The sequence below is a fragment of the Gadus macrocephalus genome, chromosome 2, assembly GCF_031168955.1.
Source record: "Gadus macrocephalus chromosome 2, ASM3116895v1".
Classification (NCBI taxonomy): domain Eukaryota; kingdom Metazoa; phylum Chordata; class Actinopteri; order Gadiformes; family Gadidae; genus Gadus; species Gadus macrocephalus.
Window position 1 is genome coordinate 2,700,775 of NC_082383.1, and position 25,477 is coordinate 2,726,251.

At 47.0% G+C, this 25,477-nt stretch overlaps 4 protein-coding genes across 4 annotated transcripts in view; 2 read left to right on the forward strand and 2 right to left on the reverse strand.

The window, feature by feature from the left end:
• Nucleotides 1-25,477, reverse strand: part of LOC132471572 (myosin regulatory light chain 2, skeletal muscle) — a 261,626-nt gene that overhangs the window by 110,619 nt on the left and 125,530 nt on the right. The gene's annotated exons all lie outside the window — the stretch shown is intronic.
• On the forward strand, nt 1,200-9,439 carry coro1a (coronin, actin binding protein, 1A). The gene is made up of 12 exons (XM_060070335.1): nt 1,200-1,351; nt 1,488-1,583; nt 3,434-3,637; nt 4,716-4,838; nt 5,418-5,547; nt 5,866-6,047; nt 6,454-6,573; nt 7,162-7,266; nt 7,483-7,628; nt 8,074-8,131; nt 8,236-8,451; nt 8,887-9,439. The coding sequence occupies exons 3-12, from the start codon at nt 3,440-3,442 to the stop codon at nt 8,980-8,982; spliced, it is 1,374 nt and encodes a 457-aa protein (XP_059926318.1). The 5' UTR covers nt 1,200-1,351; nt 1,488-1,583; nt 3,434-3,439; the 3' UTR covers nt 8,983-9,439.
• On the reverse strand, nt 9,497-12,585 carry cldni (claudin i). The gene is made up of 3 exons (XM_060070702.1): nt 12,432-12,585; nt 11,061-11,193; nt 9,497-10,665 (listed from the first exon to the last, which is right to left on the reverse strand). Exons 2-3 carry the CDS (start codon nt 11,190-11,192, stop codon nt 10,159-10,161), a joined length of 639 nt encoding a protein of 212 aa, XP_059926685.1. The 5' UTR covers nt 11,193; nt 12,432-12,585; the 3' UTR covers nt 9,497-10,158.
• Nucleotides 14,075-24,792, forward strand: ppp1caa (protein phosphatase 1, catalytic subunit, alpha isozyme a). Its single transcript, XM_060070507.1, has 8 exons — nt 14,075-14,268; nt 14,524-14,632; nt 20,038-20,169; nt 21,191-21,421; nt 21,525-21,629; nt 22,040-22,263; nt 23,132-23,266; nt 23,731-24,792. Exons 2-8 carry the CDS (start codon nt 14,578-14,580, stop codon nt 23,845-23,847), a joined length of 999 nt encoding a protein of 332 aa, XP_059926490.1. The 5' UTR covers nt 14,075-14,268; nt 14,524-14,577; the 3' UTR covers nt 23,848-24,792.

The following is a 25,477-nucleotide window of genomic DNA, read 5'->3' on the forward strand; positions in this document are numbered from 1 at the left end:
AGCCTAGTCCCATTCCTGTAGGGTGAAGAGAGCTTTCTGGGGGCTGTCTGTCTCACCTCGCGTCGGCCCTGACTTTGCTTCATGAACGTGTACTTTCATGTGGGACTTTGGCGTCATCTAACGGCCGCGTCGTGTATTGCCAGAGACCTGTCGTCTCTTTATCGAGGGGCATACGGGAATGGCTTGTATTGGCCGAGTGATGACAACGACATGTAGTAAAGGGTTTGGAGGCGCACAAGTGACTAATTTGCCATTCATCGTGTTTTTAAAGTGTGTGTGGGAGGAGGAGGAGGAGGGGGGAGGTAACATTTCTCTGTGAGAAAAGTCCTGAAGCAATGTATACAGATGGTATGACATAAATGATTCGATTTTTTTCCTTCTATGCTGATGGGATAGAGATTGCATCTCCAGTACGCCTCATTTCCCACTGTGTTTGTGTGTGTGTGTGTGTGTGTGTGTGTGTGTGTGTATGTGTGTGTGCATGGTCACACACAAACACACTCACACACACACCCACAAAGACATACTATTCCCGGGTCCCCTCCTTCTTCATGTTTGCCCGTTGTGTAACAGACAGCTCCTAATTCTCCTAAAAGTCTCCAGCAGCGATTGTGCAATAAACGGAAGTCTATATTTTTAAAACCTGACTAAAGATCTCCTTTATTGGTCCATGTTTGTTTAATTGCAGTGGTTTAAGTGTGTGTGTGTGTGTGTGTGTGTGTGTGTGTGTGTGTGTGTGTGTGTGTGTGTGTGTGTGTGTGTGTGTGTGTGTGTGTGTGTGTGTGTGTGTGTGTGTGTGTGTGTGTGGTTGAGAGGCAGCAGATTCCTGGTGTTATTTGCAGTGTGATAGTGATGACAATGAACATTGCATTGCTGCCTTACAGTCGCGATCTAATCTTTGTTAAGATTTGCTGAATTCCTGCTCATAACCGTAGTAATGATAATAAGCCTGGGCCGAGATCACTTTAAATGTGCAGAGTGTAGGATATAGTGTCATCTAGTGGTGAGGCTGCAGATTGCAACCCACTGAACAACTGATCTAGGACCAGATCGCTTGTGATCCAAGCATATTGAAGGCACATGCTCTTATCTGCTGGTATGTGTGTGACGTAACCCTTACATGAACTTCCTCAAATGTTGGACTCTGTCGTCCTAATGTTGCAATAAAAAATGTGGGTGGATGGTCCAAGGGCTCAGGTTTTGATATCTCAATATCATAAAGGCTCAATTCAGCAGGGTAACTCAAAGCCACTTTGGAGAAGTGGATGTTAAACCACGGGCCGGCTGTGACATCAGGGGGCCTGTTTCGTCTCTGAAAGTTCTTCTCGTAGTAGGGCTCTTATCTCAGGAAGTATTTCACATCTTCCTGTGGGTTTCACTTCAGCGTTTCTCTGTCAACCCCGGCGGTGGGTTGCATTTAAAATCGGTCCCCTCCCCCTTTTCACCTCGCTCCCTTCAACTCTCCACTTCCTCCATCTGCCAGCGAGATGTGCTGAACTCCGACGCCTTCCACTTCTCATTCTGTAAGCCCGGTGCTCCGCTTCTACACCTCTCAACGCCGACCGACTCACACCAACGCTCAGGTAGGCCCGCTCGCTCGCCCTCTCACACGACCTCACCCTCAACCTCACCCTGATGCATGGACGCGGCACCATGACCCTTGACCCTGCCCCTCACACTCACTCACCTGCTTCTCAAACCACACCTGTAATCGGGTTGGTCCGTACAGGCCTTCCGCATACTCTTTGTTCTAGGATTGTGGTGTAAATAGTAGGCTGTGCAATATAAAATGATGAGTCGTAAAAATTGAAGCATTGGTGTTGTTGGACCTTAAAGTCTTTCGCCTCTGTTTAAATTAAATTCCATTCCTGTGTTGCAGGTAAGTCCTTCAGGGTCAGCTGAAAAAACACTTACAAAGAATTGCGTGTGAGAGATGGGGACTGATTGATCAGTGGCAGAGGCATAACGGTCTCTGATACAATCATGCCTCACTCTATAAAGGATTATTACATAAGTAGCAGGCCAGCTGAAGGAGTCTTGTGATGCAGGCAGAGAGCTGCTCTGTCTGTCTGAGCTGGGTGAGGCGGTGTCTATGAGGAAGTGAGATACACACATGGAGGCAAAGCAAAAACCTCCAGTCGATTTTGTATTTATTCCTCCACAGTTACTTAATGCAGGGAAAGTTTAATAAGGTGGGTTTGCAAAAACCTGTTGAAACCAGGTCTGTGGGTAAACTGGGTCTGTAAACTGGATCTTTTCCGCGTTGCTCTTCGTATTAATACTGATTAGGCTGCAAGGCTGCAGAGGATGTGATATTACAACAGAGGCATTTCCTCTGTGTGTGCGTGTGCCGTTTGCAATTGCCTTCACGAGGACAACAAGCGGCCAGGGGATGAGTCAAGACGGATGTGAGCGAAGTGTTTCAGGGTGCTCTTTCTCACGCCGTGGTTCCACGGCTCCGGGCCGACACACAGCTCCCTCCAGAAGCGTGTTCAAGACCTGAGCGCTGCAGTGACACAGTGTTTGGGATGCAAGGGACAGAGGCCTTTGTGACTAGATACTAAGTGTAGGAACTGTAGGCTGAGGTGAATAGCTGTTCGGTTGGAGTGAGGTTTGACGAGCAAGCCGTGCCTCGGTCAGAAGACAGTGATGCGGGTGATGAATAAGAGCAGGGAGAAGGCAGGGCTTGATGCAGCACAAGTCGGTTTACTTTCTTATTCTTCAGGTGTATTTGATGCTTTATTTTGCATCAATTGTACAGTTTGCAGAGTGTACAGATTGTTTAAAACACAAGCGGTCGACCGACCGAGAGAAGGGAGGTGGAGGAGGACGGCGGTCTTAGACAGACGAGGGGAAGTCGTTTTTCGAAAGCCTTCTCTTCCTCTTTTCTCTGGCTTCTTTCTATTTCCTGCAGCTTTCGTGATGAAATAGCCCGCCCGCCGAGATAACAAACCGGGAAGCAAGTGCCTTGTTGCTAAGCCACCCACTGACAGCTTTCTGCACTCTTTGTTAACGTTAAAACAAGGAACATGGCGCCCACACACGTTACATCCACAGTCCTACTTACCCACCATCTAACAGCATTAGATACTACATTTTGCTCTTCCACTCAATCTCCTCTCTATATTGGTGTTACAATTACATTTAGGTCATTTAGCAGACGCTTTTATCCAAAGCGACTTACAATGGTTGATACACACAGTGACACAGTGACAGAGACAACCGTTCAGGGGGCGACAGCCAGCTCGTCAGGAGCAGTAAGGGTGAGGTCTCTAGCTCAGGGACACCTCGGCACCCAGCTAGGTGGAGCTGGGGATCAGACTAGCAACCTTCTGAGCTAGGCCAACCCCCACTGTTGTCACCAGTCGTCGTCGTCCCCCCCCCTCGTGTGCCTCTCTCTAACCCCCGACCCAACCTCCATCCCACGCTACAGGTCACCATGTCCCGGAAGGTGGTGAGGTCCAGTAAGTTCCGCCATGTCTTCGGCCAGGGCCTGAAGGCCGACCAGTGCTACGATGACATCCGCATCTCCCAGATGACGTGGGACAGCAACTTCTGCACCGTCAACCCCAAGTTCGTGGCCATGATCGTGGACGCCAGTGGTGGAGGGTCCTTCATCGTGCTGCCCCTGAGCAAGGTGAGCCAATAGGAGGGAGCGGGGTTCGACAGAGCCAATAGGAGGGAGCAGAGTTCAACAGCGCCAAACAAAGACAAAGTGTTGGGTTATAGTGTGTTAAATGACACGCCCAAGCACACAAACGCCCACGCACACACCGACGGGCGCCAGCACATTCACATGAGGACGTGCAAACTAAAGCATACATTTTAAATCTCACTAATCCCTGCCACTTTTTACATTATGCATAGCATTTATTTCTGAAGCATTATCCTTTGCGTATCAGTTGTGGCCAAGTCACGCTTCGGAAGTGAATTCTGCCCAATAGCACAAAAAAGGAGAAGCTTTTGCACCGTTTTCTGAGTCGTCACACTCGGCTGGCTGCGGCTCTTCGAGATGTCTCCATATAGGGAGCGCTGCAGTGCAGATCGCAGGGCAGGATGTGGCCAGCTCCCTGCGACTCTCTGCACGGTGGCTGCGCGACAGCGGAGATGCGAGTTCAACGCCTTATTTCGACGCAGAAGGTGGAAGAACGAGTTTTTGCACGTCTCACGTTCCACCCGCCCGACAGCGAATCATGAACCTCTTGTGTCCTCAGAGACATTTCTGGGTTTTTAAGTGTGAGAAATGGAACAAATTATTATTTTTTTTGTTTTATTTAGGCTTATAGATTAAGGATAAAGGATCACCCTGTGATTCTATCAGATTTGACTTGATTAATGATCAAAACCAATTCCTGCCACACTGATGACAAGATAAAACTTCCTGACGAAACTATATTAAATCACTGTTCCCTCTCCCTCTCTCTCTCTCTCTCTCTCTCTCTCTCTCTCTCTCTCTCCTCTCTCTCTCTCTCCTCTCTCTCTCTCTCTCTCTCCCATCTCTCTCTCTCTCCCTCTCTCCCATCTCTCTCTCTCTCTCTCTCTCTCTCTCTCTCTCTCTCTCTCTCTCTCTCTCTCTCTCTCTCTCTCTCTCTCTCTCTCTCTCTCTCTCTCTCTCTCTCTCTCTCCCTCCCATCTCTCTCCCATCTCTCTCTCCTCTCTCTCTCTCTCTCTCTCTCTCTCTCTCTCTCTCTCTCTCTCTCTCTCTCTCTCTCCAGACGGGACGTATTGACATGTCCTACCCCACGGTGTGCGGCCACACTGGTCCCGTTCTGGACATCGAGTTCTGCCCCCACAACGACAACATCATAGCCAGCGGGTCCGAGGACTGCAGTGTGATGGTAAGGAGAAGTCAACCGGCCTCACTGTTCTCAGTAGGATTCATTCACTCACTAACACACTGGGTTGTGAGTGATTCAATCACACTTGGATCTGATTCAATCAGACCTGGATCTGATTCAATCACACCTGGATGTGATTCAATAACACTTGGATGGGATTCAAAAACACTTGGATGTGATTCAATCACACTTGGATGTGATCAAAACACTTGGATGTGATTAGATCACACTTGGATGTGATTCAATCACACTTGGATCTGATTCAATCAGACCTGGATGTGATTCAATCACACTTGAACTGATTCAATCACACCTGAATGTGTTTAAATCACACCTGGATGTGATTCAATAACACTTGGATGTGATTCAATAACACCTGGATGTGATTCAATAACACTTGGATGTGAGTGATTCAAACTAACTTGGCTGTGATTGATTCGTATACACATGAATATTATTCACTCATTCACACTTGGATGTGACTGAATGCAACACACTTGGACGTGCGTGATTTTTACACACGTCAATGCGTATTACGACACGTAGATGCTGACCTCCTGGCCCGGTTTTCCTCCCTAGATCTGGGAGATCCCAGAGGGAGGTCTGACCTCGCCCCTGAGCGAACCGGTGGTGAAGCTGGAGGGCCACTCTAAGAGGGTGGGCATCCTGAGTTGGCACCCCACCGCCCACAACGTGCTCATGACCGCAGGTACCCAGGGGTTCAATGCTCATTCATAAAGTGCACACCCACACACGGGAACACGCAGGTGCATGCATGCACACACACACACACACACACACACACACACACACACACACACACACACACACACACACACACACACACACACACACACACACACACACACACACACACGCACAGATACACATTGACACACAGACGCACACAAACACATTCTACCCACACACACACACTCTACACACCTACTTCCAAACTATTTCGACGACCTCGGACTACCTCGTTATCGTCTCACCGCCCTGGGCCGCTCCTCACTGCCCCCTGCAGGCTGCGACAACGTACTGATCCTGTGGAACGTGGCCCGCGGACAGGAGATGGTGCGGATGGACACCGTCCACACCGACCTCATCTACAGCGCCTGCTGGAACCGAGACGGCTCCCAGATCCTGACCGCCTGCAAGGACAAGACCCTGCGTGTCCTGGACCCCCGCAAGGGCACCGTGATCACGGTGGGGCGCCGCGCTAGCTCCTCTGGTTCGCCAAACGCGGCATGGCTTTCTCGAATGACTCGCGGCAAACTGATGATGAACGAAACGCACAGACGCACGCACAGACGCACGCACGCACGCACGCACGCACGCACGCACGCACGCACGCACGCACGCACGCACGCACGCACGCACGCACGCACACGAACACAGTCCATCACACACACACACACACACACACACACAGACACGCACACACACACACACACACACACACACACACACACACACACACACACACACACACACAGAACCCAAGAACGAGTGACCATCTTGCAGTAGGGAGAGTGAACTTAGTATGTAAGATGGTGCGTGATGTTACCGTGGATCTGAACCCGTCTCCTTTCCCCCCCCCCTCCTCCCTCAGGAGAAGGAGAAGCCCCACGAGGGCTCCCGGCCCGTCAGGGCCCTGTTCGTGTCCGACAACAAGATCCTCAGCACGGGCTTCAGCCGCATGAGCGAGAGGCAGGTGGCCCTCTGGGACCCGGTGAGTCAGGGCGCACACGGGCCTCAAAAGAGACCTCAAAAGAGGTCGGGCCTCAAGAGGGACACTGTTAATATATAAATATAATTACATAAATATGTATATTACAATTAGGGCATTTAGCAGACGCTTTTATCCAAAGCGACTTACATCGGTTAAAACACACGGCGGAGTCGACCATGAAAGGCGACAGCCAGCTCGTCAGGAGCAGTTAGGGTTATGTGTCTTGCTCAGGGACACATCAACACTCAGCTAGGAGGAGCTGGGGATCGAACCAGCAACCGGTTACAAGACAACTGCTCTACCTCCTGAGCTAAGCCGCTGTCTAACTGTTGGAGAAGGCTGCCGTTAAAGGAAACTGATTGAATTACTGTCTTGTGACACGTACATGATTATTTTTCCAGTACATGTTTATCACTAAGATACTTTGAAATCTGCAGTTTGAAAAAAAAAACAACAACGAACATCCTTTATAGGGAAAATGACCAAACGTTGATTGTCCTGCGTGAACCAAACTCTGAATGCGTTGGGGTAGCTACGGTTCTGGATCCAAACAGCCATGTGTGTGACGGCTCTCCTTCCTCTGGACAGAACCATTTCGGGGAGCCCCTCACACTTCAGGAGCTGGACACCAGCAGCGGCGTCCTGCTGCCGTTCTTCGACCCAGACACCGGCATCGTCTTCCTGTGTGGCAAGGTACGGCTCTGTTTCAGCCCCTTAAATATACTCTGTCCTGTGTGGATCCATCTATGAACCTGTGTGTGTGTTTGTGTGCGTGCGTGCGAGCATGCGTGCGTGCGTGCGTATATGTGTGTGCATAGATGTACACCATCATAAAGACCGACTGACAAACCGATGCCCACCTTCTTACCAGACATGTGACCCGATTGGGTCCCTTTCCTTTCACCACAGGGGGACACCAGTATCCGCTACTTCGAGATCACCGACGAGGCGCCGTTCATCCACTACCTCTCCATGTACAGCGGCAAGGAGAGCCAGAAGGGCATGGGCTACATGCCCAAGAGAGGCCTGGAGGTCAACAAATGTGAAATAGCAAGGTAGCTATGGCCCCGAATGTATTAAAGCTGCAGCAGGTTCGATTTGAGTGTTGAAATCGAGACGGTAGAAAAGAGCAAGAGAGACCAGAAACAATTCGAAACCACGTTGCCTCCCTCCCTATCTCCCTCCTACATTGAACTGTTGCGTTGGCACAATTGTGATTGACTAGCGGAATGGATTCCATGAGCCAATCAGGATTGCGATGCAATGATTGGTCAGATATGAGCCAGGAGCAATCTACAAATCTAAGATTGAATACCTATATACTGGCAGCTCTCAGTAAACTCCCACCAAATATTCTCACAGAGAATTTTAAAGAACTCACAGCTCGTAAATTGTACCGACAGCACCTTTAGAAAGACAAAAACAGTGCGCTGTTCGACCCTAACCATGATTTCATTCATAGATAAAATCATGAATAACTTGTATGCATGACTTTTTCAGATTCTATAAGCTCCACGACAGGAAGTGTGAACCAGTTGTCATGACCGTGCCCCGCAAGGTAGGAAGCATCCCCTGAACATTGATGTTACCATGACAACGATACACCTCCACCAGGTGTTCTGTTTGCATTCCATGTGGGCTAAACATGTCTCTGTCTTTCAGTCTGACCTCTTCCAGGAGGACCTGTACCCTAACACGATTGGTCCAGAGCCGTCGGTGGAGGCAGACGATTGGTTTGACGGCAAAGACGGCCAGCCCATAATGATCTCCCTGAAAGACGGCATTGCCACCCCGACCAAAACCAAGGAGTTCAAAGTGAACAAGACTCTCCTGAAGAGCACGACCGTCTGCGCCGGAGACCAGGGAAACAGAGGAGGGGTGAGGAAAACCTTTGCACATTATTCTACGATAGTTTTAATGTACTATCAGTACTATCATCCTTACCGTCATAGCGCTATAAGTACTATGGTTTAACCTAGCAATTGTTAGTGCTTGGCACTTGGTTCTATGAACATCCTTACTTTACCGAGAGAGGAATATTGTTGTTTCTCATTCTTCTAACAAATGTACTTCTTGTAAGTCGCTTTGGATAAAAGCGTCTGCTAAATGCCCTAAATGTAAATGTAAATATTTGCTTCAGCAATAATTTAGTAAAAAAGCAATATTTCCTGCTAACAGGCTATCAGTCAATCAGCCACATCCGTGCGAAACCAGTGATTCACCAGAGATAGCACTATCTCCAGGGTCTGACTTTACATACTGTACGTCTGACACATGTCTGTCCGTCCGTCTACCTCTCTCTGAACTTCCCAGGAGATTGAAAGCTTACGGAACGAAGTGAAGCAGTTGAAAGAGGCTTTGGAGGCGCTGACCAAGACGGTGAATGATCTCCAGCTCCAGCAGCAGTAGTGCCACGCCCTGAGAGAATGAAGAGAGAGAGAGAGAGAGAGAGAGAGAGAGAGAGAGAGAGAGAGAGAGAGAGAGAGAGAGAGAGAGAGAGAGAGAGAGAGAGACGTGACCACTGACAGAACAGTCGACTGAGTTTGAACTGGCTTCATTGGAGATCTTAGGGAAAACAAAGGGTTAATGGAAGGATATCACTGCTATATTGAAAGCCAGTAATAATAAATTCAGATTACCTTGTTTTCAAAGTATCATATTTTAATGTTATTGTTATCAAGTGAATACACAATTTTATGTTTTTTAAAATTCAAAACATTGTGGTAGTGATTTGCTTAGACAAGGGTTGTATGACAAGCTATGATACATAACTTCAGGTGGCAAATTAAAAACATTCTTGAAATATGTTTTTTAGAACAAACTATATGCATTCCATAGTTTGAAATAAAATGTTTGGTTTTCAAAATTCTACTTGATCGTCTGGACCTGTTCTTAAAGAAATCATAAAACAACGAGAAAATGCTCTCAATAGAGGTCTGTTTATTACTCAGAGGTTGTTTATTACTCACAGGTTCGTTTATTACTCAGAAACTATTACTCAACTCCCATTTCAAGCCTCAACGACAATCATTGAAAGTTATTTCAACATGACCACCCATGGTACCTTCTTTTGTATATTAGTATGATAATAATTGTGTTCCTCAGCCCATGAGCCCACCAAATTGCATAACTTTTGGAGTTATCTGGACCCACAAATACACAAAATGTCAAACCGAAACAAAAACCAAATAGTAACCTTCAAAAAATACAAGCAATAAGGAAATATACACAATCTTCCTTTATTACATTTAAGACATATAGATAACTAAATACAGCGGTGGTATGAAAGAGGTATGGATACGACAGCACACAATAAACAAATTCACAATTTGGCGATTGGTAAGTGGTGACCGCTTAAATGCTTTTGAGAAACTCCACACCTGTTCCAGGTGACATTTGTACGCAAAGAAATAATCTGCCTGTAACCCAACTAAAAACCCTGTACCTAACACCAAAGTAAAACACCAAAATACATAATAAAAGGTACGCATTTATCTGCTGGTATTTACAGTTTTCCTTTCCCCCCCTCTATCAAAAACAACTGTCAGCCGTCGTGTTCCTCCTCGCCTCGCTCCGTCCTCCGCCTCAGACATAGTTCTTGTTGGGAGCGGAGGCGCCGCCGTTGCTGTAGTACTTGGCCGCTCCCGGGGAGCCCCCCGACTTCACCTTGCTGAAGCAGCACAGCAGACCCCCGGCCAGGACGAGCAGGCCGCCGGCCGCCCACCCCACGAAGATGCACGCGCCCAGCTCCCTCTTCCGACTGGCGACCACTAAGGGGTCGTTGAAGTCGCGCACGGTGTTGTGGGCGGACCAGCTGACCGGGATCATCACCAGGAGGCCGCCCAGGATGAGCCCGATGCCTGCCACCAGGGAGATCTTGGCTTTGGCGCTCTCGCTCTCCACGCAGGTGGTGAAGTCGGCGCCGGCGAAGAGCATGAGCAGGCAGAGGGAGCAGAGCATGCAGCTGATGATCACCATGCCGCGGGCCGCCTGCAGGTCTGCGGACAGCATCAGCAGCGAGTCGTACTTCTTGCACTGCTGCTGGCCGGTGCTCTGCACCACGCAGTTCATCCAGAGGCCCTCCTCGACGCTCTGGAGGGAGGGAGAGAGAGAGGGAGAGAGAGAGAGGGAGAGAGAGAGAGAGAGAGAGAGAGAGAGAGAGAGAGAGAGAGAGAGAGAGAGAGAGAGAGAGAGAGAGAGAGAGAGAGAGTCAAGAACATGGATCGCTTTCTGTCTTTGTTGTCCAAACCAGCATGTTATTATTGTTTAAAGTTGTATGTAGGTGCTCCATTGGATGGAAGCAATATCCTAGACTTTTGCATTTTAATGGAACATTTTAAAATAGCATTCAAGGAATTGGACACAGACCTGGATTGATGAAAACAGGCAAGAAATCAAAACGAAGTCGATGCAAATGAACGACCGATGTGATACGATTCAAGTACACAACGATAACAGAAGCCTTCCGTCCGTCTACTCCTGCTCACCTGCGCTATGACGATGGTCTGCCCGGTGAAGGCCGTGACCTTCCATCTCGGGATGGCGCAGCACACGATGGCCCCGACCAGTCCCAGGATCCCGAGAGACACGCACACGATCTGCACTCCGGAGGAGCCCATCCTGGAAGCAGAGAAGGTACACTCATTCACTGCATCCTCGTACATCGGTCTGGTCTTCTTTTAACGGTAGAGACATTTGATGTGCATTGAAGTGCTGTGAAGCCAGCAGGCACTGTGGCTTCCACTGTGAAACACCAGGGGGAGATTGGGGGGTGGGGGGATATTAAATCTCAATGAATGTCCCGTCACTTCTTTGCAATATGTCCACGGTGAGTCACAGTTGCAGGCTTAGCGGGCGTTTACACTCTTGTATAATGTCGGAGGATTGGAGCGCACACTGGCACAGGCCTCTACACGAATAACGTAGCTCGGAGCTAAATATATAACATTTCCACCCAGACACACAAGTCCGGACAGGCTTGTGTGTTGGTGAAGGGGCCGGGCCCCTCCACCACTGGGCAGGCCACACCTGCCCAGTAACCTGAGCAGTGATGGGATTGGCTTGTTTATACTTTTCCGAAGACCTTTATTCGCATACCCAGAGCTACATGCCTCAAGGAACCTTTTTCTCAATTGTTGTTTTGAAAAGTTCGATGTTCCACTTTTTTATTTTTTTTATGCGATTGTTCGCCTATTCATTTGATTCATAATAATATCTCCTGGACTAAAAGGACGAAGATTTAGGGAGTCTCGGAGTAGAAGGGACCAGGTGAATTTTGGGCGGGTTTGCAGCTAAAAATAATCAAGCTTAAATAATCACTCATAAAGGTGAAGGAACACAAGATGAACAATAGTATAACCGAGACATTGCAATTTATTTAGTCCGTACACTGAATTTGAATCGATATCAGGCGGCTCGTAACTTAAGGGTAGGTTAATTATCCACAAATAATTCTTAGTTAATGCAGTAATAAAAATTATTATATTATTATTAGCATAGGGGTGAGAAAAAAAAACATTGACTACAATACAAAAACATAACCCCAACCCTTTAAAAAAAGTATAAAATAACTACCTTAGTTTTCATGAACACCATTACCTTATCATGAACGCCATGAATATACATGAACATACATGAATTAGTAAAGGATTAGTAGACCATTGGTTTATTGTTAGTAACTGTTAGTACATGCTTATTTCTGCCTTAACTAATGTTAAGTAATGGTTCATTTATGTACCCTAGTTTTAGATGCCCATTTGCATTTTATAATGGTTACTTTTGACCACTTTAAATAAGTAGAGTTAATAAATAAATAGCACTACACCAATTCTCTCTTCAATTTAAAATATTTATCTTACCTTTTAATTGAAGCTCTTTTGCCTCAATAGAAAAGAAAGATAATGAAACTGGCGATATGTTAGTTTGAAAAGCTGAATCTAATCTTCTTTATGAAGGCGCTGGAGGGTCGGGCTGTGAATAGTGGGCTGTGGCGCGGGGTCTAGGTTCTTATAGAGGAATGCGCTGTAGGTGGGGTTAGAGATGGAGAGGGAAGAGATGCAGGAGAGAAGCCCTACAAGACTGAACCTGTCCTTTTCGTCTCTCTCCCTTGCTTTTTGGTCCCCCTCAGAATGTAAGGAATAGCTTCCTATACGTGGTAATCATGGCTGCCATCTGTCTTGGAACGAAACCCATTTAAATTTTAACAATACAATGTAAAAAAAAATGCATGAACTGTTAAATATATTAACATGATGACGTATTATCTGATCCAGGTGAGCTTGGATATCCATCTTATCACATATTCTCCAAACAACCTCCGGCCAGTGTTGCAGGTTGTTTGGAAACCATGGCTGCAGGTGGTTCTTGCGATGATGGAATTCACCATTGAGTAGACAGTAAACAACACAAACAGCCGGTGAATCATCAGGAATGTCGTCCCTGTTTTTCCACCTGTTCTGACGGCCGCCCAATGGACACGTGACTGAGCCTGTGTGCGTAGGGATACTGGGTTGAGAGAACCAGGGCGGGCTAGGCTAGTGAAGAGGTCCTAGATTAAAGGGATTCGGGCAAGGCCACGGAAAAAGATGGAGAAATAAGATGTAGGTTGGGACACAATTGAGTTGTGGATGTCTCACACCAGTTAACCTCCCTCACATGCAACACACACAGACACACAATAACACACTCTCAGACATGCACTCAGACACAATCACACACAGACACAAACATGCATGCACAGACAATACACACACACACGCACGCACTCACGCGCACACACACACACACACACACACACACACACACACACACACACACACACACACACACACACACACACACACACACACACACACACACACACACACACACACACACAAGCACAACCGCGCCCAGACTGATGCTTTTTTTTTTTTTTATATGCTAGACAAAGTTTGGAAAAAATAAATACATTGCAGAGGAGTACTTTGGTAGTACATATTGTTATATAAATATCATATAATTAGTTGAATTGGTATTTTATGTGAATGTTTGTGAAGTTCAAAATTGTTCCTACTATGATGACTTCAATTCTCATCAAAGTTCCATCTCGTTGTAGGCCAATTTGAAATATTGGCCTACACTACAAGTTTTGGTTGAGTTGTATTGTGATGATCTCAATACAACTCAACCAGAACTTGTAGAGTAGGCCAATGTTTCAAATATCGGTTTCAGGATGACTAATGATACTAATTGCATCGTTTTACCATGAGTCTTTGTCTTTCTAGAGTGCGTCAAAGGCATGTACCACTCGAGCGGAGGATAACCACTCATCCGTGTCAAACATTTTTAACTGCAATTCCATCTATGACCACTTGATGTCGCCCTCTGAGGCCTTTCCCCACAGATGCCATTTTGAATGGTCGAGGAGGCGCTTAAACGGGATGACGGATGCTGCGTTTGTCCAATCAGATGAGACCATTTCAAGTGCTAAACCCCACGCCGGACCAATCGGGACCGAGCAGATTTAAAGACATCACTACGTCCTAGCCTCCTCCGAGAGTGTGAAAAACACGGCCCTTTTTAAGTTCCGCGGTCGGGGAAGATAAAGGGGGCCTGCACTGCGAAGGAGAAGGGGGCCAGAGTCACCATCGCCGGATACATTTTACAAAAGGCAATTCCCGGGAAGAAGTGTTATCCGGTCGGAACCGCGAACTGGTAAATATTCCGTCCCCCTCCAACCTCCAGAACATATTCTATCAGCTAGCTAACTAGCTAGGTTAGCTTAGCACTGCCCGGTTGGAAGCTAGCTACGCTAAGCTAACGCCAAAGCTCATTGATTACTGTGGTCGGCGGACGCCGTTCGCCCAGGGTTCGACGGGCTAGCTCGGTGCTAGCGCACTAAAACCAGATCCTAAAACACGAACTGTGGTTAAAAATATTTTTTGGTGGTGTGTTTGGTCGTGTTTGAAGGTGAAGTACGAAGCCGAGGACTTAGCTGCCCGAGAACGTCAGAAAATAAAGAAAATGGCGGAGCCGGACAAATTAAACATCGACTCCATCATTCAGCGTCTCCTGGAAGGTAAGCGGGTTCCGCGGGTTCCTTGACCCGGGAGTGTGCCTTCTCTGGCGGGGGCGATTGTACTTTTGGGTGTTGGTGCCAAAATGCATTTGTTAGCATCTGATGGTGACATCGACCGGTGCCTGCGAGGCTTTCTGGTGCGTGCTCGATGGGATTTCTCCCATTGCCAGGGACCATAGGTTGTACTGGTCCGTCGAAGGGTGAACTGGAGCTGGATCAGTCCTAGTGGGAGACCATCTGATGTAGTTTGATCAGGACACTACTATGAACGTCTGGGGTTAAAGCACAATTTTGGCTACTGGGAATCTCGGCACTGAAATGGTGGGGGGCATTTAAGTGGCATGGAGAATAAGTTTGTTGTTTGACAAACACACTCAGTTTTTTATTAAATTTTCAGTCCAGTTGTGGATTTTGTTGTTATAAGGGCCTTTTATAGAAAATGAAATGTATTTTTGTAAAGCACTGATGCTTTTTGCCGAATGCTCACCAAGGGCTTTTGCACTGTGCTTTGTGTAAAGGTTATGATAATCTTGTGACAACCCCAAGAGCATATTGGTCCAAAGCCACTAAACCTATCAGCAACGTTTTCTGTTGAGAAAAGTAAGCATTCCTGCACACTTGAATATTGGTTAATGTTCCACGTGCATAAAAAAATCTGACTTTTGGAATATAAATATTATCTCTGGTTTGGAGTTGCCCTATGTTCTCGTGCTAACACTAGCAAGGTCCCTGCAGTGTTTTTATTACAAACAATGCGCTTTTAAAGTAGGCTTGGTTTTGTTATCAAGAGCTATGATCATCATGGTTGGCCATCACTAGACTATACAAAATATAAATCGATGTTTGTGCACGCTTTACTTTGATCTGGAACGTTTTGCCAGCCAGTTTTGTAATGAATTTGAAGGTAATTTTGCTTAATGTGTTTTCATTGTAAACATTGCAGACTAGACTTCTTCCAGCCGTTAATTCAGCCCTTTGAAGGAGTGTGCCGGGACACAAATGCTCTTCAGAAACCGAGACCCGTCTTCAGTAATTCCCACTGTAGATTCATTGCGATGGGCATTACGTGCCTTAATGTGGTGTTTCACTAGAGTCCTCATGTCTGCAGATGCTTGCCAGGGATTCTAGATACGTAGTGTTCAGTGCAGCCTGATGTTGATTCCGATAGTCTAACCACAAGCCTTCGTGATGTCGGTCAGGTTCAAATCCCCGCTCAACGGTTTTAAAAGTTCAGTGGGGGAGCGTCGAGTATGTGACCGCAGAGAGCATGACCTCCGCCATTATAGTCTGTATATATAATTCAGGCTCATCTGGAGCCACTGCTCCTGGGCAACACAGCTGTCCCATTCTCCACCAGAGGCGTGCTTTCAGTGCACTTGCAGTGTGGAAATGAGTCGAGCTTTGGTTTATATTTAAACCGAGCATGTAGGGCCGCTGCAGAAAGACATTTTCCGCCAACGGTGACCTGCATCTAACGGAAGCGGTGCGCTGCAGAAATGGTGCACTAGATGTGGATGCTCTATGGCTGCGGTTATCGACTGGTCCGGCCTCACAACCCACACTCTTGAGTCCTTAGGTCATAATCCATTTTCAATGTTTATTCTCAACACCTATTGCAATAAATGTCAATGCAGTCATGAATTCAACAAAAGGGAGTGAGTGAGAAAATGCAACAATTCGGGCTAAACTCAATGAAATAGTAAGCCATCGAAGCCTTAGTTCATTCATGGGCTACCAAAACCGAATTCATTAAAGATTAAGGTTTGGCCTGTGCTTATTCAAGTAGGGCTGAATGTTCGTCTCCATGGACCATAGCGGTACCAGCTAGCTGCTGTGCGTGATGACGTTGGTTTGTAGGCTACCGCACTCTCGCTGCCTCATCCTTGCGATCAACCTTCTTTTCTAAGATGTCCCTGACCCACTCAGTCCGTGACTCATCCCGAATGCCCCCGCGGCCCAGCCGGGTTCAGAACCACTGCTCTTTGTCTGTGGTACTGCAGGCTGTGAACCATCACTCCTGAACATGACATTTCATTGTGTCAACTAATGCACCTGTTAATTTTTCCATTTCTTTAACGGGTGCATTTAGGAATGATCTGTAAAATAGCATGTTTAATTTAGTCATTTTTAAATCGGCTGTAGTTGAAATGTGAGTAATAGAGAAAGTTATCAGAAGAGAGCAATATTTAGAAATTAACAACCCCAAAAAATATTTTCTCCTCCATTCATACGTGGCCCCTTCCTTCAGGAGCAGTCACTTCACGCCCTCGCGGGGGTCAAGATTAGGGGTGAAAACATACAAGTTCTTGTTAAGCAAGTCATAAACGATAACAATTATTGTAATCAATCATCATACAGGTTATGTTGGGTATTTTGGGAATGTTTGGGAGCAGGATATATCCTCCAATAGTCCAACGCCTTCGCCTGTTGTGCAATCATTCGTTGTTGCAGACGGCGTGTTTTAAAAAAGGTCCAGGCCGTGTTCTCTAGACTAACTTCCCCTCCGCATTCGAAAAGCTTTACAATAATGGCAGCCTTCCAGGAACGTCCTGACGTCAGAAGTGGAAGTGAGATGTATAGAAGCTTTGCTCTGCTGTGGTGGACTGGCGGTATATGCAGTTTATCTGGATGTGTTGGGTTTCAATGGCTGCAAAGTGAAAACCTCCGTTTAGAAATTCCTCATGCTATCTTTAAAGCAGTCAAATGGCAGGTTGAAAATGATTGAAATGTGGAACCATGTATTCAATGATAATCTTTTGGTATTTCTAGCATCCCTATTGATTGATTGGCAAGCTGGATTCTCCAAACGAATCTGGACTGCAAGAGAAGCACGGATTGGTCAGAAATGAGTCGGGTTTGGTCTGATTTGAAAATGGTCTGATTCAATTCAACCTCATTGTCATTGTGCAGAGTTTAAGTACAGAGACGAGGAAATGCAGTTGGCGATTAAGCACAAGTGCAGTAAGGTGCAGAGAATGTAAATGTAATGGACTAATATAGATTGAGTGCACTGTCATCAGTTTTAACCGTAAAGACAGGTATAAACTGTTAAGTATGGTGTGCAACTGCACAATCAACCAGAAAGTACCATCTCACAGAGCCATTACTCATGAACAGCTTCGGCATTTCTAACGACAAATTCCACTTAAATTGTACCCCTTAAATCATACTTTTTATTTTTTTATAAGAAGAAAAAACGTTTCAACTTGGGCTGTGATGCTAATGCACTCGGCTTGGATTCCTTGTTTAAGTGTTAACCACCAAGCCCGAGTGTGTTTTCTCCACGCAGAGTCTCGTGGAACTTAGTGGCATTATGAAAGCTAAGAATGTGCCTTCTGGGTGGTGGTGGTGGTGGAGGAGCAGCAGCAGCGTCTGTGTTTTGTACACAGCTTGTTTCACTGAGTCCGTGATAAGGTTGTCGGCGCGGCACAGTGGAAAACAAACAGGGCAGATAATGGCAGTATTTATATCCTCTTGCGTAACAGGACTGACCTTTTTTCCCTTCCTCAAATTCTCCCTTTACATCTGACCATAATCATTTCCCTTTTTCAGTTAATTAGACGTGTTTTCATTCGTTCATAAAGGTAGTAGTCTGTGAGGTTGATGCACGCCTTTAGGGTCCTGCCTGGGTTATACCCACCTGCCCGCATGCATGTTTGATGACCAAACCAATCAAATGCATTGGGGATGTGGGACTTCCTTCAATTGGATTACGCGTGCATTAGACCTAAACGGTTCCGGTGGCAGGGGCCGTGTTCCTGAAAGTACACCGGAGGAACCATGACATCATGGCTGAGCTCAGGGCCAGGCTTGACTAAACTAACCGTTGATCCTGGCTCTCTCTCTCTCTCCCCCCCACCGTTCTGCTTTGTGCCGATCCAACCTTTTCCTTTCTACCCCATGATCAGCGCAGCAGAAAGCCCTTTTGTTAGGCGGTCCCCCGTCCGGCTCTGAGCTCACGGCTGCCCACCGGCCTCACAGGGCTAACTTTGGAGTAAGCTCTGCTGGGGCTTAGCCAGGAGTAATCCAGGTTTATAGAGGCGAGCAGCGCTGCAGTATTGATACCTCGTTCTCACTTGGGAGGACTTCGCTTCCTAATTCTGGATTCTGATATTTTTGTTGCTCTTCATCAAAGGAGTTCCATAATTTGTACCCAGTGATGCCTAATTATTAAGTAAATCAATCGATGCATATCTATAAGGCCTATTGAACTGTTGTTGAATTGATGACATGGTCCTCATATTGATGTTATTTCCAAATGCATTGATATTTGGGTCCTCTTTGAAATTGGCACATAACAGGTTTTGTTCAAATCCAGAGAAAGTAAAATCATACTACCAGTCCAACTGGATCAATAAGAAATATCGAGAAAAGTAGTAGTGTCGTTGTATCGTAAACATAACCACCCCCAGGCTTAAAGGATTTAACTTGAAGTTGAAATAGTGCCATACCGGGGATAGCTTTCTAGACACACCCCCCTACTCTAATTAAAATTCTTCGCAAGACGTGTTGTCAGTCTTAAGTTGAGTCGTGTAAACGGTCACAGACCCGGCCATCGTACACTCCCCGTCTAAATCTGTAGTGCAGACCACACTCCGACCAGAAGGCGGAACTTCTACATGCAGCTGTAGAACTAGTGTCTCCGGCTGCAGTGATCTAATCTCTCGGTTCATGTTTAGGTTCAAGATTCCTTTTTAACAAGTTTGGGTTGTTTTTTTTTTATCTTGAGTTGCGATAGGTTTCGGTACGAAAACAAGGCGGAGCAGAATGTGACGTTCACTGACGAGACCATAGCTGAGCGAGGTGCTGAGAGCCTGAGATGCTCACCTGACTGCATAGGTTATGAAGATGTCTTCTCGAACGTCAGACGTTGCACAATTCAACCCTGAACACCAGCCTTTGAACTCTGAAGCAAGCCTCTTTTTCCTGCTGACTGTGGCGAATTGCGTGCACCTTTGCAATCCCTGTGCTGCGATAACGTCATCAGTTGGGGGGGGGTGGTGATCAGAACATGCTTGCAGAACATTGACGTTTGTCTTACTCCTGGGTGCAGCTCTGCTATCGCAGGCTGATCTTGGCCCTGCTCTCAACCAGGAAACCTGTCGTTTGATGGCTACTGTGCTATCGACCATTTTATATATTGGCTCACCACGAGTTGTTGACGTGTGTGTGTGTGTGTGATGGGTTTGAAGTGTCTGTAGCATTTATCCAACGCCACAACCATGGCCCTTATTGTCAAAATATTTTCTGATGTTGTGGGTATTAACAAAGCCATTCAATGCGTATGTTGGCACAATACTTTGTGTCCTCTACAGATGCTCGCGTGTGGACTGTTTCCATTGCTCACTTCTGCTTCCTGCGTTCTCCCTCCCTCTCCCTCCCTCCCTCCCTTTCCACTGCTCCAGTCAAGGGCTCTCGTCCAGGAAAGAATGTCCAGCTGACGGAGAACGAGATCCGAGGGCTTTGCCTCAAGTCTCGTGAAATCTTCCTCAGCCAACCCATCCTGCTGGAACTGGAAGCGCCACTCAAGATCTGCGGTGAGTCCTCATGAACGACAGGCCCCGGTGACACACGTTTACCCCACACACCGCACACACGTTTACCCCACACACCGCTGACAGCTGACCGCTGCCCCCTGGGGCACGGCAGGGTTCCAGTTAGGGCTTTGACTTTTGCCCAAAAATCATGTTCGAAGTTCTTTTTTTTTTTTTTATTAATATTCAAATATTTATTTATAAACTTATTTTATTAAACTATTGAATTGTAAAATTAAAATAAATGAATCTTACTGATTTCCAGTCAGTAATGGTAAAACAGCACTATTTTTTTTTTTTAGCGCAGCCCGTTCGCCATTTCGATTTGACCATTAAATGCCTTCAATAAGACCTGGATTGGGCTTTGCGAGGTTTGTCTACCGCGTTGCTATGGTTACCGGTCTTGCGCGTTCCAACGGTTTATTAGGTTTCTAATAAATCGCTGTCTAATCAATACTTCACTCACCGCCTCTTCCGTGGTCATTACAATATTATGAATAGTCTGCGTCGGGTTCTCCGACGTCTCTCCCTCTTGGCTGGCCCATAACGGGTTTGAATATTAATGACTCCCCAATATTCGTTAGAATTTTGATTTAATTTTTTATATTCGACTTATATTCGAATGACGAAGTTCGGAGTCAAAGCCCTAGTTCCAGTGGTTAGTAGGATGTTGCGTATCACATTTACATTTTAGGGGATTTTGCCGGTGCTTTGACCCAAAGCGACATGCACCGTTGTTGTGTGTGTCGACTTGTCATTCACACAACGACGGCAGAGCCAACAATGCAGGGTGCCAGCCAGCTCGTGCGGAGCAGTTAGGGCTGTCCTTGAGGTGCCATGCGCTCAGGGACGCCTCGACACTCCGCTAGCAGCAGCCAGGGATCGAACTAGCGTCCCTCGGGTTACCAGCCAACCCGCTCTACCTCCTGAGCCACTTCCGCCCCCCCCCCCCCCCCCCCGTTGTACGTTCTGTTTGCCCGCAGCTGTGGCAACTGAAGAGCTAACCCTCTGCCGCCCCCCGCAGGCGACGTCCATGGCCAATACTACGACCTGCTTCGGTTGTTTGAATACGGAGGCTTCCCGCCCGAGAGCAACTACCTGTTCCTGGGCGACTACGTGGACCGAGGCAAGCAGTCCCTGGAGACCATCTGCCTGCTGCTGGCCTACAAGGTCAAGTACCCCGAGAACTTCTTCCTGCTGCGCGGGAACCACGAGTGCGCCTCCATCAACCGTATCTACGGCTTCTACGACGAGTGTGAGTATCAGGGGTCAACACCGCGGCTAGCCTCTCATAGACCCCCCCCCCCCCCCCCCTTCATTCTGTTGCTTATTTCCGTCCCCTTCTTTTCTGTTCTCAGGCAAGCGACGATATAACATCAAGCTGTGGAAGACCTTCACAGACTGCTTTAACTGTTTACCCGTGGCTGCCATCGTAGACGAGAAGATCTTCTGCTGCCACGGAGGTAATCGTCATTCCTAATCTGCCTCATCGGCCTTAATGAGGTGATATTATGCCTCCAGGTGTGATTAGTCATTATAAGCTGTCGAAAGTCTGCCCTGCCCTGTGCCCGAGTGACATAAGTGGGAGTGTCCACCTAGATGTATGACTGATAGAGGACAAACATTTGCTACAGTCCACTGGGGTAGGCTGGTGGACTGATCTATCCTGCATAAGTCTGGGTGGACACGCCCACTGGCGATGTCACTAGGGCAAAGGGACAAGGCAGATTGTAACGGCTATTCACACTCTCACCTGGCGGCATTATATCACCCTGTAGCTGGATCGAGGATTCTTGGGCGATGCATGAAATGCCCGCGCTGCTTGTGGTTATTGACCGTGGTCTCCGCCCCCCCCCCCCCTCATTGTCCGCAGGTCTGTCCCCCGACCTCCAGTCCATGGAGCAGGTGCGCAGAGTAATGCGGCCCACGGACGTGCCGGATCAGGGCCTGCTGTGCGACCTGCTGTGGGCCGACCCCGACAAAGACGTCCTGGGCTGGGGCGAGAACGACCGCGGCGTCTCCTTCACGTTCGGCGCCGACGTGGTGGCCAAATTTTTGCACAAGCACGACATGGACCTTATATGCAGGGCACATCAGGTATGCAGCTGTCATCTCAGCTCGTCTGGTTCTAGCTGTTAAACAGGGGTCCTTTCTTTAGAAAGTCCTGAAATTCAATAATCAGGCATTTGGAATGTCAGACGTCTTAAATAATGCAATTTAAATTTAGATGGGTCTTAAAAGTGTGTTGGATTTTGGAGTTAATGTTTCTTGAAACACTGTTGCATTAACTTCAGCTTAAATGGGTTTTAGGGGGAAATTTGTATTCATTACGCTGTAATAGAGCTACAAAACAAACCATCACGGAACCAATTTCCATAAATGCAAACTGCATTTCGTTTACTTTGCAAGTTATACACACTCGGAATTTGCTGCATATCCTTCATGCTTTATCAGCGATACGGATGTGAAGGTCTTAAATTGCATCACAATGATCTTTAAATGTGACTTAAAAATATGAAATAAATCTTGAACCTACAGAAACCCTGGTTATTAATAGGGCTGAACGATTTGGGGAAATAACATAATTGCGATTATCTTGACCAATATTGCGATTTAATGTGCGATTTTTATAATTTATCAAGTTCCTTATGTTGTGTATTATTCACAACAACAAAAAAATCATTCCTTAGTATGACCAAACCAACATTGGAAAATTTAAATAAATTAATCGTACTGATTTCCAGTCAGTAACGGTAACCAAGCACTATTTTTATTTTTTTTAGCGCAGCCCTTGCGATTAGCGTACCGAGTTCCATTCCATGGCCATTTCGATTTGAATTCGATTAATCGTTCAGCCCTCGTTATAAACCTTGCATTATACCTTAAATCGCTCAGAATGCCTCACCAACGTGTCGTGTTTCCCTTTGTGATGCTAACGTTGTGCTGAACCCTGCCCCCCTCCCAGGTGGTAGAAGACGGCTACGAGTTCTTTGCCAAGAGGCAACTCGTCACGCTGTTCTCAGCCCCCAACTACTGCGGGGAGTTCGACAACGCCGGTGCCATGATGAGCGTGGACGAGACTCTCATGTGCTCCTTCCAGGTACGGCGTCATAGCACTCTGTTTCCTTGGAGCTGTTAGCACAGGCTGCTGTGGATTAGTCTGGCTCTATGTTACCACATAGTTGGTAATGGACATGTTAACGGAGGATATATCGGGGGGGAGGCATGTGGCTCAGGAGGGAAAGCGGTTTGGCCGGTAACCGGAGGGTTCCTCGTTCGATCCCCGGCTCCTCCTAACCGAGTGTCGAGGTGTCCCTGAGCGAGACGCCTCGCTCTAACCGCTCCCGACGTGCTGATTGTCGCCTTACGTGGCTGACACCGCCATCGTCGGTGTGCGAATGTGTGCATGTACGAGTGAATATTATAAGTATTGTACGGCGCTTGAGTAGCCACTGGTGAGCAAAGCCCTCTATAAATGCAGTCCGTTCACCATATTGTGCCGGCTCCGTCCCTAGCGGGTGTGTTTTGGGGGTTCTTAACATTGTCGTCCGCTGTTCCCTGCAGATCCTCAAGCCTGCCGATAAGAAGTTGTATTCTTACGCTGGCCAAGGCCCGATCGGCGCGGGCAGACCGGTGACCCCACCACGGAATTCAGCCAAGGGGCCCAAAGCCAAAAAATAGCACCTGCTTGGGTCTGGCTCCCCTTAAAACCAACCAACCCCCTCCCCACCCCCCCGACTCTCGCCTCTACCTCCCAACACATTTTCTCCCTCATCACCAAACAGCGACAACGCAAACAGTATCCAGGGTCCTGTCCTGTTTTTTCCTCTGAAACTATTTTTAACTGTTTGGCTGTTGGGTGGGTGTGCGTGCGTATGTGTGTGTGCGCGTATGTATGAGCAATGAGAGAGGATGAATTAAGATGCGGCTGTACTGTGCATATGAGCAAATGTGTTTTTGTTTTTTTTGTTTTTTCTCTTTGTTTTTCTTTTTCTCTTTCCCATGTCCTCTTTGCTCTGTTATCCTGTCACTTTGTAGATGAAATGGGTTCTACCCCTCAGTGATGTTAATGCGCACCTGGACGCCGGTGGGTGAGGGGGGGGGGGGGGGTGGAGCGTGGGTGGGTGGGTGGGTGGGGGAGGGAGGGAGGGAGCGTAGGTGGGGGAGGGCCCTTACTGTTAATGTCAAGGCCCTGCACTGTTTAATGTTAAACACAAGCTTTTGTATATCCCGTTTGAGAGGTTTGTGCGTGTTTTATTTTGCGCGTGTGGGGGCGGGGGGGTGGGGTTAAGGGTCGTGGGGTTAGCTTGCACGCTGAAATAATAACAGCACATAAATCCCCACTTGGGCACACAGGTGGCTACGTGCAGAATGATCCTTACCTATACAGAGTCTCTTGACGCTAGCAACTTTACTTTTCTCCCCCATTTACCTTTTTGAAAAACCAATGATTTGGAAAAACACAATCATGGATGTGAAATAGTTTTTGCTTTTTGTTTTTATTTTTCATTCTTTTCTCTTCATTTTTTTTTTAGAATCATGAATACAGGTGTTTTTGTTTTTCTTTCCCTTTTTCGTTGTTAGTCTGACAGTCAATGACGAATAAAGAGAACCATTTATTTGAAATATGTCACTCTATTGTCTTCTTTGTACCACGGTCGTTTAGTTCCTCCAGCGCAAAGATGTCTAGCGAGGCACCCGGTGGAGGCTGGGTGTCGTGCTCTCAAGCATCCAAACTTTAATGTTTACTCCGCAACGACTGGCCAGGGAAAAAAAACACCTAATGTTGATTTAAAAATAAAAAAAGTTTTTTCCAAATTTGGCGAAATATATAAAACGTATACCATGACAGAAATGTATCTAAATAATGGTACAAAACCGGACAACGTTAACTGAATAATTTGTCCATGTTTCAGCCAGGGCAATGCTTCCCCTCTCATTAGGCAGTGCTGTTGCTGCTTCCAGCTCCGAAACACTTAAAAGTGTGAGTCAGAGCGGTGGGTGTTGTGTTTGTATATTTGACTGATTATTCATTGGTTTGCTGGCAGGCTTGCTGCGGTTAGGTGCCTTGCCAAACCCTGCGTTCTCTAGGGAACAATTTACAAAAGGTTTGCTACGGCAACCAAGGATAAAAGACAAGGCAATGCGATTTTCTTCCTCCTTTCATATCGACGGCCCATTTGGCAAGATTTGATACGTCGTTCTTGATCTCGCCTCGGACACCTAATGACCTTATTTTAGAGCGCACAGTAATTTAACAACCTGCAATTATAATAATGGAGGGTACTTTTCCAGTACCTGTGAGCTTGTG

Excerpts from the sequence above, each read along its gene's own strand:
- coro1a (XM_060070335.1), top strand. The coding sequence starts at position 3,440 with ATGTCCCGGAAGGTGGTGAGGTCCAGTAAGTTCCGCCATGTCTTCGGC. Across the intron at positions 7,629-8,073 it reads AACAAATGTGAAATAGCAAG|ATTCTATAAGCTCCACGACA; the intron begins GTAGCTATGGCC and ends TGACTTTTTCAG. Across the intron at positions 8,452-8,886 it reads ACCAGGGAAACAGAGGAGGG|GAGATTGAAAGCTTACGGAA; the intron begins GTGAGGAAAACC and ends TGAACTTCCCAG.
- cldni (XM_060070702.1), bottom strand. The coding sequence starts at position 11,192 with ATGGGCTCCTCCGGAGTGCAGATCGTGTGCGTGTCTCTCGGGATCCTG. Across the intron at positions 10,666-11,060 it reads AGACCATCGTCATAGCGCAG|AGCGTCGAGGAGGGCCTCTG; the intron begins GTGAGCAGGAGT and ends CCCTCCCTCCAG.
- ppp1caa (XM_060070507.1), top strand. The coding sequence starts at position 14,578 with ATGGCGGAGCCGGACAAATTAAACATCGACTCCATCATTCAGCGTCTC. Across the intron at positions 14,633-20,037 it reads CATTCAGCGTCTCCTGGAAG|TCAAGGGCTCTCGTCCAGGA; the intron begins GTAAGCGGGTTC and ends CCACTGCTCCAG. Across the intron at positions 21,630-22,039 it reads GATCTTCTGCTGCCACGGAG|GTCTGTCCCCCGACCTCCAG; the intron begins GTAATCGTCATT and ends CATTGTCCGCAG.